Source organism: Parasteatoda tepidariorum, chromosome 6, assembly GCF_982258835.1.
Source record: "Parasteatoda tepidariorum strain Cologne lab strain chromosome 6, Ptep-v5.0, whole genome shotgun sequence".
NCBI classification, from domain to species: domain Eukaryota; kingdom Metazoa; phylum Arthropoda; class Arachnida; order Araneae; family Theridiidae; genus Parasteatoda; species Parasteatoda tepidariorum.
In genome coordinates this window covers 13,026,006-13,038,033 of record NC_141760.1, presented here as the reverse complement: position 1 = coordinate 13,038,033, position 12,028 = coordinate 13,026,006, and the positions used below count along the sequence as shown (strand labels likewise).

The 12,028-nt window shown below is 32.3% G+C and overlaps 3 protein-coding genes across 9 annotated transcripts in view; 1 reads left to right on the top strand and 2 right to left on the bottom strand.

Moving 5' to 3' along the window:
• Nucleotides 1–2,206, bottom strand: part of LOC107451483 (uncharacterized) — a 58,328-nt gene extending 56,122 nt beyond the window's left edge. For 2 of the 6 annotated variants that reach the window (XM_043049592.3, XM_087165433.1), the window contains exons 1-2: nt 2,109–2,197; nt 237–374 (exon numbers count right to left, since the gene is read on the bottom strand). In XM_043049592.3, coding sequence (XP_042905526.2) covers nt 237–374; nt 2,109–2,120 — 150 coding nt within the window. In that variant the 5' untranslated portion in view covers nt 2,121–2,197. Of the gene's footprint in view, nt 1–236; nt 394–1,885 lie in introns of all 6 variants that reach the window. The other 4 variants (XM_087165435.1, XM_087165434.1, XM_087165436.1 and 1 more) reach the window with 4 other exon arrangements.
• Nucleotides 2,207–2,389: 183 nt separating this feature from the next.
• On the top strand, nt 2,390–6,377 carry LOC107451497 (deoxynucleotidyltransferase terminal-interacting protein 1). Its single transcript, XM_043049600.3, has one exon. The coding sequence runs from the start codon at nt 2,566–2,568 to the stop codon at nt 4,045–4,047; it is 1,482 nt and encodes a 493-aa protein (XP_042905534.1). The 5' UTR covers nt 2,390–2,565; the 3' UTR covers nt 4,048–6,377.
• Nucleotides 6,378–6,608: 231 nt separating this feature from the next.
• LOC107451490 (uncharacterized) lies at nt 6,609–11,781 on the bottom strand. 2 transcript variants are annotated; one of them, XM_016067609.5, is made up of 3 exons: nt 10,312–11,781; nt 8,119–8,251; nt 6,609–6,943 (listed from the first exon to the last, which is right to left on the bottom strand). In XM_016067609.5, exons 1-3 carry the CDS (start codon nt 11,779–11,781, stop codon nt 6,753–6,755), a joined length of 1,794 nt encoding a protein of 597 aa, XP_015923095.3. In that variant the 3' UTR covers nt 6,609–6,752. The 2 variants fall into 2 exon arrangements, with proteins under 2 accessions (XP_015923095.3, XP_087021557.1); XM_087165431.1 differs by lacking the exon at nt 6,609–6,943 and adding an exon at nt 7,032–7,188.
• Nucleotides 11,782–12,028: the final 247 nt, after the last annotated feature.

The window sequence follows — 12,028 nt, the reverse complement described above, 5'->3', positions numbered from 1 at the left end:
GTCTTTGATTAGAAAATATCATTTTTAACAAGCGTGAACTCAGGGGTCAGCTATATACTTGAACTCGCACAAAATCCATTCTCAAGTTAAAAAACTTCAGTCAACTTATACACTGGAAAATCCAGTATTTGACTAATAGGTAATAGAAGTTTAAATGCATTTACAAACATATTGTACAATTATTTTATATGATTTTAAAAACAAGCAAGCATTAATATGATATAGTAAGGCATTACCTCAGCATCTCTCCTTGCATTTTCAGCAGCCTCTTCCTTATCTTCTTCCTCATCAATATCATCAGTTAAGTTTTCTTGCTGGGGAAAATCTACACTGAAGAAGTCAGCAGTGTCTTGGATATTCGCCATCGCATAAAGCTATGGTAAATGATGCAATCTATAAAAGATACATACTAAAATTCAAATTTTTACAGGGTGTGTAGCTAAATCTTACAACAAAAAATAAGCACCTTTCAAGTACTTTTTAAGCACGCAAAAATATTTCTAAGCACTATATAATGCAAATGCAACAAAATGCTAAATAATTTTCAAAGACTTTTACATGATCATGAAAAATTACTAGTTTTTGACAAAGAACTCTTTTCTTGATTATATTAACCACCATAAAAAGATCGAGAGATTTATTGGTTCAATTTCAGGGGGTGGAAATGAAGCATGAAATTGAGAATATCTTGCAAAATGCAGGAGAGTGTCACATGAGAATGCAAGAATTTCACCAAACCCAGCTCAGTAGACGCACATGCGGACCCGCAAAAATTTCACCAAATAAGTGCAATGATTGGAGCTTTCATACAATATGGACTGACAGCACGCCTAAATACATTGTGTTTGAATGAATTGTGAAAACGCTGAATAGAACAATGTGAAAACCACGCTTTTGCATAATACATAGCGAAAATTGACAAAATTTTAAAAAAGTATGTAGAAGTTTGCAGAAGGGTGGCTACAAGTTATATCTTTCCAGTTCCTTTTAAGATTTTATTTATTTTAGCCTCTTGCTGACTACTGTCCGAAAGACGTTAAGACTTGACAATTATTTTGGCCTAGGTATAATGATACTTACCATACTTGATCAAACAAGTTAGTTCTACTACATCAAATAATCACCAAGTTTTGGCGATTTCTAGACAGTACCCCCTGAGAAAATAATAATAAAATTAAAAAAATTCGCAGAAGAGGACCAACTGAAAGGTAAAACTCCTAGTTATCCCTGGCAAGCCTCTACATTTTTAAATTTGAAAGCTTAAAATACATTTGGCACAGTAGATCATGATACTGAAATATCCTTGTTATATTTTCGTATTAATACCTATTCACGCTACCTACAATTACTAAAGAAAGTGCAGTAAAAGGCATTTGAATGTGCAAAAATTTAAAGAAAGCAAATTATTTAGAGGCTAATAAATTCTATGATTAGGTCAGCGTAGATTTTTTCAAAGTTTGCGTGCCACTGCCAGAATATCAGGAAACTTAGGCTATCTTTGGGAAGATTTCCGCATCATGATCCCCATCTGGGGGATATTTCCGTATCGTGATCTGTGGCAGAATAATCGCCAAGTTTTGGAACTTTCGGACAGCGGCTTGCGAGAAACTAAAACATCAAAGAAAGGGACTAACTCGTAAGGTCTAACTCGTAGCCACCCCCGGGTAAACATCTACGTTTTTTTTTTAAATTTGCAAGTTTAAAATCTATTTGGCACCTTGGTGATTGTAGGTCTTGGCGCTATAGATCACGATACGGAAATATCCCCGAATTTAGAAATCAAATAATCATAAGAATATATAAAATCAAAATGAATAGTTATAATGCTATACAAATGTTATCCATTAATTAAATAATAGAAAACTTATCAATTATTCTGTCTTACTTTTTATTCTGTGCTTTTCATGTAACTAAAAGAAAGTAACTATTATTTTGTACTTTTCATGTAACTAAAGGAAAATAACTATGTAAAGACATTTAAATGTTCGAAAGATAAAAACAATGATGCAGAAATGTTCCCATGTTGAAATGTAAAAATAATTAATAGTTAAAAAAATACAATAAGTTAGAGTTTTTTAAAAAAAAAGTTAAAATTTTTCTGCAATTACATTATTTATCATAATAACCGAACCATATTTTTAGATGTTTGTTTACAAATTGCGAACTGCCCGCTGGCAAAATAATCACGGTCGCCGTGAAAATGAAAGAAATATTTATGTTGCCATTCCTCAAAAATGATTGAAGACATATAAAAGCTTAAAAATATATTTAATTATGCTTAAAAAATATTAATCAGAAATATTTGTGCAAAAAATCTATTTTAAATTTTTTTAATAATGTTTGACTTTTATTTCCTCAACATTTTAGCAACGGAATATCAACTACTACTTTAGTAATCATAATAAAAAGTAAACAAAAACACAACTTCACGAATGAAAACAATCTTGTTGCTTATGGTCATTTTAATGTAGTAATCATAGAGAGGGTTAAAGCAGATTTTATCTTTAAAATTTATGATAGTTCATAAAAAGGATCGTTTGATAACAGTTTTAATTAGATTTTAAAATGTCTACCGTTCCAGAAATCAGAGTGTATTCCCCATCTGAGCGAGAAACAAACCGGAACAAACCCACAGTTTTTAGCTGGCACTCACCGAAATTTGAACTTACAACTCCAAATTCTTCAAATAATGAAAGTCAACAAGTACGTTTATTTGGTGTTGGAGGTAGGAAGGCCAATATATTTTTTAAATCAGAAAAGATACCCCCGGAATTATCTGATGCTTTTCACACTTCCATGTTGGTTAAGTGGGAGAACACATTCAACATGCGATCGTATAACTTGAATAATTTTCCAACGAGTACTACTAGCTATAGGACGGCCTACAGATCCCAGGCAGTAGCTATGCAGAGAGCTAGATTGGGATTTATTACTGGTACAGCAAAGTCCTTAGACATTTTGAGACAGAACATGCAGAAGTACATCAACAAAGAAATTGATGATATCATTCAAAAATATCTAGAGAAGTTCTTTAGACCTGGCATTGAAAACATTAAAAGTAATAACGGTGAAAACTCAGTCTCAGATCAGCATATACAGACAGTATGTCGGCAAATTCTAGAAGAGGCCAAAAAGATGTATCAGACAACATCTAATAGAGGCACTAGTCCTGCTGAGTTGATTGATTTTGAAAGTAGTTCGTCTAATGACCAAAAACTGACCAGCACAAATACAGCACCTAAGCCATTAGTTAAGAAACGTAAGGAATCTGACACTGATTCGGAAGCGAGTTTTATTCCTGTTAAGCCCAAAAAGCGAAAAGGCAGACCCCCTAATATATCCTCCGGACGATCAACGCCCATGAAGTTTAAACTGGAACAAGTGAAGCGGGAAGGTCCGAAATGGGATCCTGCCCGTTTGACACCAGAAACTCATTTTATTATGGGCGCTAAAGCGAATAAAGCTTTAGGACTTGGTGCTACAAGAGGCAGGCTGTACATAAAGCATCCAGACATATTCAAGTATTCTGGTGATCAAGAAGATAAACAATGGCTGTATGATCATAACCTTATGCCTGCAACGGGTGGTAAAGCTTATATGCTACTCGTCGAAGACATCAAAGAGTTGGCCGAGTCTGAAGAGTACAGAAACAATCCAGCTCTTGTAATCGATGAGATTGTTGGTTTCACTGTTCCAGAGAATATGGTTCAGAAAATGAAGAATACAATGATGGAGATGCGGACAGATGTACCTACGAGAAAGCGGGGCAGGCCGCCATCATCGAATAACGATGGGACCATTGACATCAAAGTGGAAGATTTCACCTCTGATGAAAAACAGGGTTCCAGAACTGTGTCTCCGACTGATGATCTTGATCTTTTAAGTGCAGATATGCGTTCAACCGATCCATCTCCCTTTAGTTTAGGCACAGGTTTTGATGATGTAAGTCCTGCTCAACCTGAAATTTCTCCATCCCCTTCTGATCTAAGTACTACATTTGACCCACCATTATCTGCACCGTTTGACATTGGATCTACCACTGATTGATGATAGACTTTATGTTTCGCACATGTATTTAAGAAAATTTTTGTATTCGTATCTGTTCATGCCAAACTACAAAGGTCAATGTGCGAAAGGAATTTCAAATTTGCAAAATTTGAAGAAAAAAAAAAGATTTGTTGTATTTTTTAAAAAAAGAGACCTTTAAGCTGGTCCCCTTCTGAAATTTATTTTCCTCAATATCTAATGGGCTACTGCCCTTAAGACAATTAGTTTGCCGTCGATACCAATACTGAAATCTTCCCATGTGCTTGAACATTTTGTAAATACTACTGCTTCTTCTCTGCCTGTTAACAAAAATCTCCATGTTCACGTGCAGGCACGTGTGTTTTATGAACGCATATCTGTTCAATGTGGACATAGATAGTGATTAATATTTAAAGTTAACAAAACTGATTTTTTTAAGGTCTTTTACCCAATTTCTATCCTTGATCCACCATTATCTGCACTGTTTTACATTAGATCTACCACTAAATAAATGTTGACTATATTCTATAAATTACTTGCATGGGGTGTAAATTTTACTATTTCATTCTCTGGTAACCTTGATCTCTTTATGGAGCAGATATGTATTTCACAGGAATCACAGTTAGTAAAGGCATGGCTAACTTTGCCGGCTGAGAGCTGGGGATAATGCTTTCCATTCTGGCAGCTGGCAAGCATACACAACAATGTAATTATTAATTCTGTTACCGCTGTCTCTTCATTGGTTGTGGTGTGGAAGTTCTTTTTATAACCACCATTGGACAGCTGGCTTAAGTTTACTGCTGTCAATGTTCAATTCCGTACCATGTAATTCTGAACACAACAAAGTAGACAAGGAAACTACTGGACGAAGCATCGGTACTAACTAGTCTATGTAGAGAACTTTTACATGAAACTGACTTGCATGTATGTAATATAAAGAGGCAAAACAAAATAACCTGGCATGTGGTTTTTAGGCTGGAATAAAATTGCATGGTGGTTAAATGATAGTATTTTAAAACAGCTCTAGGTGCTCGTCTATGGTTGGATGATATGCGTGTTTCATAGATCTATCTCTTCTGAATATCGACACACATTTTCATTGAGGAAACCCACTATAAATTTAAAGTTTGACTGGTCAATTAATAGCTTGCCATTATCTGCACCTTTTGACAATGGGTTACTAATAGTGAACATTTAATGTATTACTATTAATGCTTGTAGAATTTTGAATTTTATTACAGCTTCTCTAAAGGTAACCATGATCTCTATGTACTAGGAACAGATTTTGATCATATGAATCCTGGTTCTAAAATTGATTCACCATTACCTGCAATGTCAAACATTAGTTCAACAAATAACTGTTTATTTTAATATTCTTAATTTTATATTGCATAGATTTTATCAATATACTGTGTTAATTTCATTATGGTATTTCATATGGCCTTTTTTTTTTTGGCTTTTAAATTTATAATGTGGTATGATTTTGTTCAAATTATTAGCTATATATAGTTTCCAAATTGTGTACCATGGTACCCTTAAGGTGCCCCATAAAAATGTCTCCATTTTTGACTGTTAGGGATATCAGTAAAATCCTAGAATAGCCCACCTCTTGGCGACTTCTTAAAAATCTTGCCAAGTTGGCGATTATTGCTGGGATCAACATTCCTTTTTGATTATTAAAAAACAATTTAAGCTATTAAAATATTTTTAATAGAATAAAAAATAACTTACCTTTACTCTGATGGCTCAAACTCATTTGTTCTCTACATTTAGGGCATTCATGCACTTTTAAAGTTAAATTTTGATTCATATACCATTCAATCATAGCTCACTTATCTTTTGCATTCTTTAAAGTTAAAAATTCACTCATGCATTGCTTACCATTTTGAACTGGTTCCGCACAAAAAAATAAAATAATAACGGCAATAAATTAAATAATAGTTAAAAAATGAAATAATAACAATGATTCTAACTGCAAGAGATCAGAAGCATAACTGGCAAAAAAATAAACACTTTTACCTCTTTTCTAATGAAATCCAACTTTCGCGTATTTATATACTTATCAAATAACCAATAAGGTTTAAGAATTTTGGTGGAGGAATCGTGGTGTTCAAGATTATCTCCCCGAAACATAGTTTGGCGAGATTTCAAAGACTTGCCTGGTGATATTTAAAAAATTCGCCACGGGGTGGACTATTCTAGGATCCACCCGTGTTATCTTTAAAAGTGAAATAACATAACAGTTTTTTCCTTCTTTTTGTTAAACTTTAAAAATACATATTCAATAACTCTATTAAATTTTTAGTATGTTCTAAGTTTGCATTCATTTGAATTAAATGATTTTAAGGTGTCTTATGTGTTGAATTTATTTCACACTTGTAATTTACTTGTGTAGAAACTTATTAACACAACAATATATTTTCTTCAAATTTCAAAACTATAAAAAATTAATCAATTTTATATTAAAATACTTTTTAAATGACTGATTTCTTTAAAAAAAATCATGACTTAAATCACTGACTACTTAAATTAAAAAAAAAAATGGGTTGATTTAAATTAAGTACATAAATAAAATACACATATAGATTTAATAATTAATTCTTTTATTATACATATTTCTTTAGTACATGAACAGAAAGATGAACAGTTTTGAACACATTAACAAATTATATTTGCAAAAATATTGGAAGGCACAAGGCCTTATATTTTTGAAGACATCACTTTAGTCATAGATCTAAAGAATCTGATTGTGTTAACAATGAGTCTAAAACGGTTTTTGGCGTAAGTTTACGGACACAGCAGACATATTTCACAAGCGTAATCTTGTCCTGGATGGTTCTAGGTGGTGGCTTTTCAAGGATTTCTTGAACCTCAACTGCCAAATTTCTAATGTACTCTTCTTCATTTACTACTTGGCCTAAAAATAAGTAATTAAGTGTTAACTGTTCAATATTAAACTATTTTAGTGGAAAACCAATTCTTACTGTGTAAAATTTTTTTTAAAATAATCAATGAAGTAGTAATTTATTCATGCTACACTAGAACTACAGAATGGACCATCTGTGGCAATCAGAGAAATATTCCTGAGGATAATCTGACATGTCATCGCAATTTCCATCCTCTGCAGAGGTGGTGGTTCCCCGGGTTTGGTAGCTTGACCATCTGCAGGTGAAGTTGAGCATTTTATGATAGAATAGTTTAATGAGGTAGAATATTATATATACATGTTATAGTTAACGGCAAAATAGTTTAATGATATCGCTCAACCAAGACCCCCTTCCTGCTCATTCACAGCTATTGATGCTCGACTTTAGTGTTCTACTGGGAATGGTGTCTTTATGATCAGTTCACTATGGGACTAAATAGTTGATGAATCTTCATAAATTAATAACTACAAAATCATAAGCACAAGTAACAGACACATACTAACACAATAACAAAATTATTTTCCCCTTCATTATTCAAGGCGCTGTGGTTGAGTGGTAACGCTTTAAACTGTCATACCACAGCTCCTCGGTTCGATTCTCGGACCGGGCAAGGTTGACTTAGCCTTTCATCCCTTCAGTGAGTCAATAAAATGAGTGTCAAGCAGGCTTGGAAACTAAACACTGGGGGTTCCGCGTTGGGCCGACCACCTAACCGGAGCATCTGCTCTTGCATTCCAGAGTTCCAAGGTAAAAAAACTGAGATGGGCACAGTAAGCCTTGGCTCTCTATGGGCTGACTGAGTTTCATTTTTATTTATTTTCCTTTCCAGTGATTTTACAATGGAATTATTATGAATAATTCATAATAAACGTTGAATTTTTATGAATAACTCATGATAATTCCATATCTATTAAGAGCAAGAATCAGAGAAACTGTCACACTTAACATTATGGGGTGATTCATGCCATCTCAGATTTTCTTCAAAAAATTACCAGGTGTTATATACCTGGTCAAAAGGGGTGCAATTTCACAAAAAAATAACTTTTTAATTGCCACTTTTTATATTTAGTTATTGCACTGTTATTGTATTGTATTTTACAGTACTGTATTGTTATTTAACCGAATAAAACTTCTACTTAGGAATATAATCTTAAGAAGTTCTTACTTGAAATAAAGTTAGGTGAATCAGGGAGATTATCTTGTGTTGTGTTGTTAATTTCAGCAGAGCAAGGCTTCGATGAGACTTGAGCATCGGCAGAGCTACTAACAGTACAAGTCTGAGAAAGGCTTTCTTCATCCTATCAAATAAAAATTTTCACCATAAGAAATGTCTAATTATTGTTACAAATAAATCAGGGTGGCAAATTTCTTCCAAAGTGGTAAAAAACAGTCAAAAGAAATAAGTTTCTCTTTTAATGGAAGTATTAAATAATAATGAGTATTATTATGTATTCCAATTGCCCTACTGAACCACGAGTTTTGCAATGTTAATTTTTAAAAAATTATATCAAGGCAAGTCGAATTTGCCGTTTTTTAAACACTTACCATTTTAAAAATTGAAAACTTTTTGATTTTATTTGTTTTCTTCTTTATTAACTATAACACAGCACTTTTAACAAAGCACTTATTTTATATTTTTGCTTATTAAAAATGATACATTAAATAGCTTAAAAATTAATACAGTCATTTAAACTGTTTTGACATTTGATATTTCTTTCTGAAAAGAATTTCTTCCACTTTTTTTGGGGCGGGGGGAGGGGGTTGGAAGAAACTTTTTTCAGGGCAGTTTTTTCCCCTTTGGAATAAAATAGCCACCCCAGACATAAGAAGAGAATGACAATAATTCTGAATATCAAATTTATTACTTTTCATGATAACGGTGCTGCTTTACTATCTACTATCAAAATCAGTCCCAATTAAAAACTTTAATTTTGAATATAACGCTTTGTTTTGTTTTTCAATACAGAGGATCTTTATAAACATAAATATTAATAAATGAATAATGAGGAAAAGAATTTACTAGAGAAATAAAAAGAATTTCAACAATATACTTAATATCCCAGATGATTTTTTTTAATTATATATTTTCATCATGTTGACTATATTTGGATTCAAATGGGAGCTATGTATTATTTAAGGATTTGCTTTTAGTAAAAAAGGACCTAGAAATTTGATAGCTCTGGTTAACTCTCATAAGTAGTTTTCACAGTTAAGCAGAATCATTGGAATAAGAGTATCAATTTTAGGTATTAATGGTGCCTTTCGTTTGCCCAACGTAAGACATTTCAACTATTTTTTAATTTAATTATTAAAAAAGGAGTTAATAGATAAAAAATATTAGATTTTTTCTATACCTAGCTAATAAAAAGGTTTTAATTAACATGTTTATTTTATTATGTATAATGAAGTATCATTAATTTACTATAATTTTTGATCAAATCAACGAATTTTTAGAATAAAATGGAAAAGCCTATAGACAAAAGTTATAGTTTAGGGCTGTACTAAATTAAAAGATGAAGAAGAAAAAATCAAGATAAGAAGGAATAATCCATTTTGCTGGTTATACAGTCGCCTGTGAAAAATAGTAGATTCAACTGTTTTTTGTTTCTATTTTTTATTTCAATAAATAAAATTGTTGAACTTACTTGAGCTGGCAAAAGTACCATAAAAAGGTGTAATTTTTTCAGCTACATTATAGTAAAAATGTATTAGGTAAATCCTGAAATTTGCAATTTCACTCGATTGACAAAATAAATTCATTAGTTTTAACTCTCTATTGTTTAGAAGAAGAAAAATAATAATAGTTCAGATTGATCCCCTTGGCAGAGTAGAATTGTGGCGTCACAGAAAGTTACAGAGCTTTCGCAGAAAGATTTTAGTCCTATTAGCATGATTTTTGTCATCGATCTTTATATTGCGATTTTTAATCTATGTACAAATTTTAATTTATTATCGTTAAATTTATTTATGAATTTTAAATATTGTAATGATCTCCAAAATTAGAAAGGGGAAATAATTAGGGCATTTTTCCACCTACAAAATGTGAGAAAATGCCTTTAATATTAGAATTAAAAAATATTACCTTTACAATTAAAATGTTTTATATGTTTTTATTCTACACTTTCTTCTATAAACACAACGTTTCTGTTACTTTAAATTAGTAGTTGTTATAATTAAAAGAAACTTAAAGAAAAATATATCATTAATGCTAGGGAAGTTTGCCGCAGAAAGCCCGAAAAAATTTTGCGACAGGGATATTGATTGCAAATAATAATAGTAAAAAAATCTATAACTTTTATGAGTTGACATTTTTGTTAGAATAAAAAATTATATAACGATTTTAAACTTTTTATTTTACCTCAGATTGTGGTTTGTGAAGTGCTTTATTCAACAGCATATTATCAAAATTATCTAACCCATCTTCTGGCTGAGAACTTGAAACAACTGCTGATGCATTGTGTGCCATTTCAGCTTCATTCGACACTCCTTTCTGACTTTCAAAACAGCAATCTGTAATTTTTATAGGTGAAGCAGAAGATAATAACTGATTTCCAGGCAAGGAAATACCTATGTTCTTATCAATGTTGATTTCGGTATCTCTTTCTGAATTTTCCCCACATTCTTCCTCCATCAGCACATTGTCAGTTTTTTCCTGAAAGGGATTCCTTACGGGTAATTCTAAACGCTGGTTAATATTATTTTTGTTGACTTTTTTAGTATCAGCTCGCATTATGGGTGAGATATCAATTAGCTTTTTAGGGGAAGAAAAAATTCTTTCTTTTTGCGTTTTCATGGAATTTCGTGGAGAAGTGGGCTGAAGAGCTGAAACATCGGGAATATTTCTGGCTGGTGACTGAAGAATTGACGTGTTCTCCACGGTGTCAACCAATAAGTCCGACTGTTTTGACAAAGACTGAAGATTTAAAGATCTTGTAGCATTCATCAATTCAACTGGCTTTGATGGTGAACAAAGGTTTAAAGGACTAATATTAATTAAATCTGCAGGTTTTGATGGTGAATGAAGGTTTAAAGGACTAACATTTATTAAGTCTGCTCGCTTTGATGGCGAACAAAGGTTTAAAGGACTAACATTCATTAAGTCTGAAGGCTTTGATGGTGAAGAAAGATTCAAAGTATTTTTAATATTGCCCCTTAATAAGTCTTTTGGATTTGATGGATAAACAAGAGATTGGGAGGGATTGAATTCTTCAGAATTTTCTAGCAAACCCTCCTTTGTTTTGATTTTTTCGTTAGCTGGATTATTTACATTGCCGTAGTAAACGTGGGATGTTATTTTGTAACTGGTAGAATTATCTTGACTACCTTCAACAAAACTCTCTGATGAGTTGCAAATGGGTGCCACTGCACTGTTACTCGAAGGGAGTGTTAAATTCGAGGGTGTAGTCTCATTACTAACATTAGGTTGTTTTATCGGACTAACTTCAACATTCATCGGTGGAATGTTTTTCTTAGGCGACTTGCAAGTTGACTGACGTTGAGCGAATAGTCCACTATCTTCGTCACTGATATCACTAGTTTGTGCTTCTGATATCGTGAATACATATTCGTTCACGTTTAATAAATAGTTTCGCTTGACACAATCATAAATATAACTGGAACTAACAAGTTTTTTACCCAAATCAGCATTTAAGACTTTTGTACCAGGACTTATTAGGTGCACAGAGTTTTCATTTTGTGTACAAATACCTCCGCCATGTTCTATTAAAGCTTTTAAATGAGATTTTTCATTTGTATTACGGACATTAAATTCCAAAGATAATCCATCATCTCCAGTAAACAAAACGACGCTATGCGTAAAATCTGACATGATTAATGATTAATTCAGTTTTGAAAAGAATTGAATTCGGAAGAACAACTCTTTCTATTTTTGTTCCATTCAACACCTTTAAATATAACTGGTCCACTATTAAAATTTGTTGTAAATAGATGCCATAGTTAAAACAATTTTTTTAATTATATTGACTGTTTTGTTAACTGTAAACTGTAAGAAGTATATATTTTGAAATGTTGCGTTCGTAATCTAAGCTATATAAACGCATTACAGTTTTTCAGAG

Excerpts from the sequence above, each read along its gene's own strand:
- LOC107451497 (XM_043049600.3), top strand. The coding sequence starts at position 2,566 with ATGTCTACCGTTCCAGAAATCAGAGTGTATTCCCCATCTGAGCGAGAA.
- LOC107451490 (XM_016067609.5), bottom strand. The coding sequence starts at position 11,781 with ATGTCAGATTTTACGCATAGCGTCGTTTTGTTTACTGGAGATGATGGA. Across the intron at positions 8,252-10,311 it reads TTCACAAACCACAATCTGAG|GATGAAGAAAGCCTTTCTCA; the intron begins GTAAAATAAAAA and ends TTTATTTGATAG. Across the intron at positions 6,944-8,118 it reads TTCACCTAACTTTATTTCAA|GCCAAGTAGTAAATGAAGAA; the intron begins GTAAGAACTTCT and ends ACTTATTTTTAG.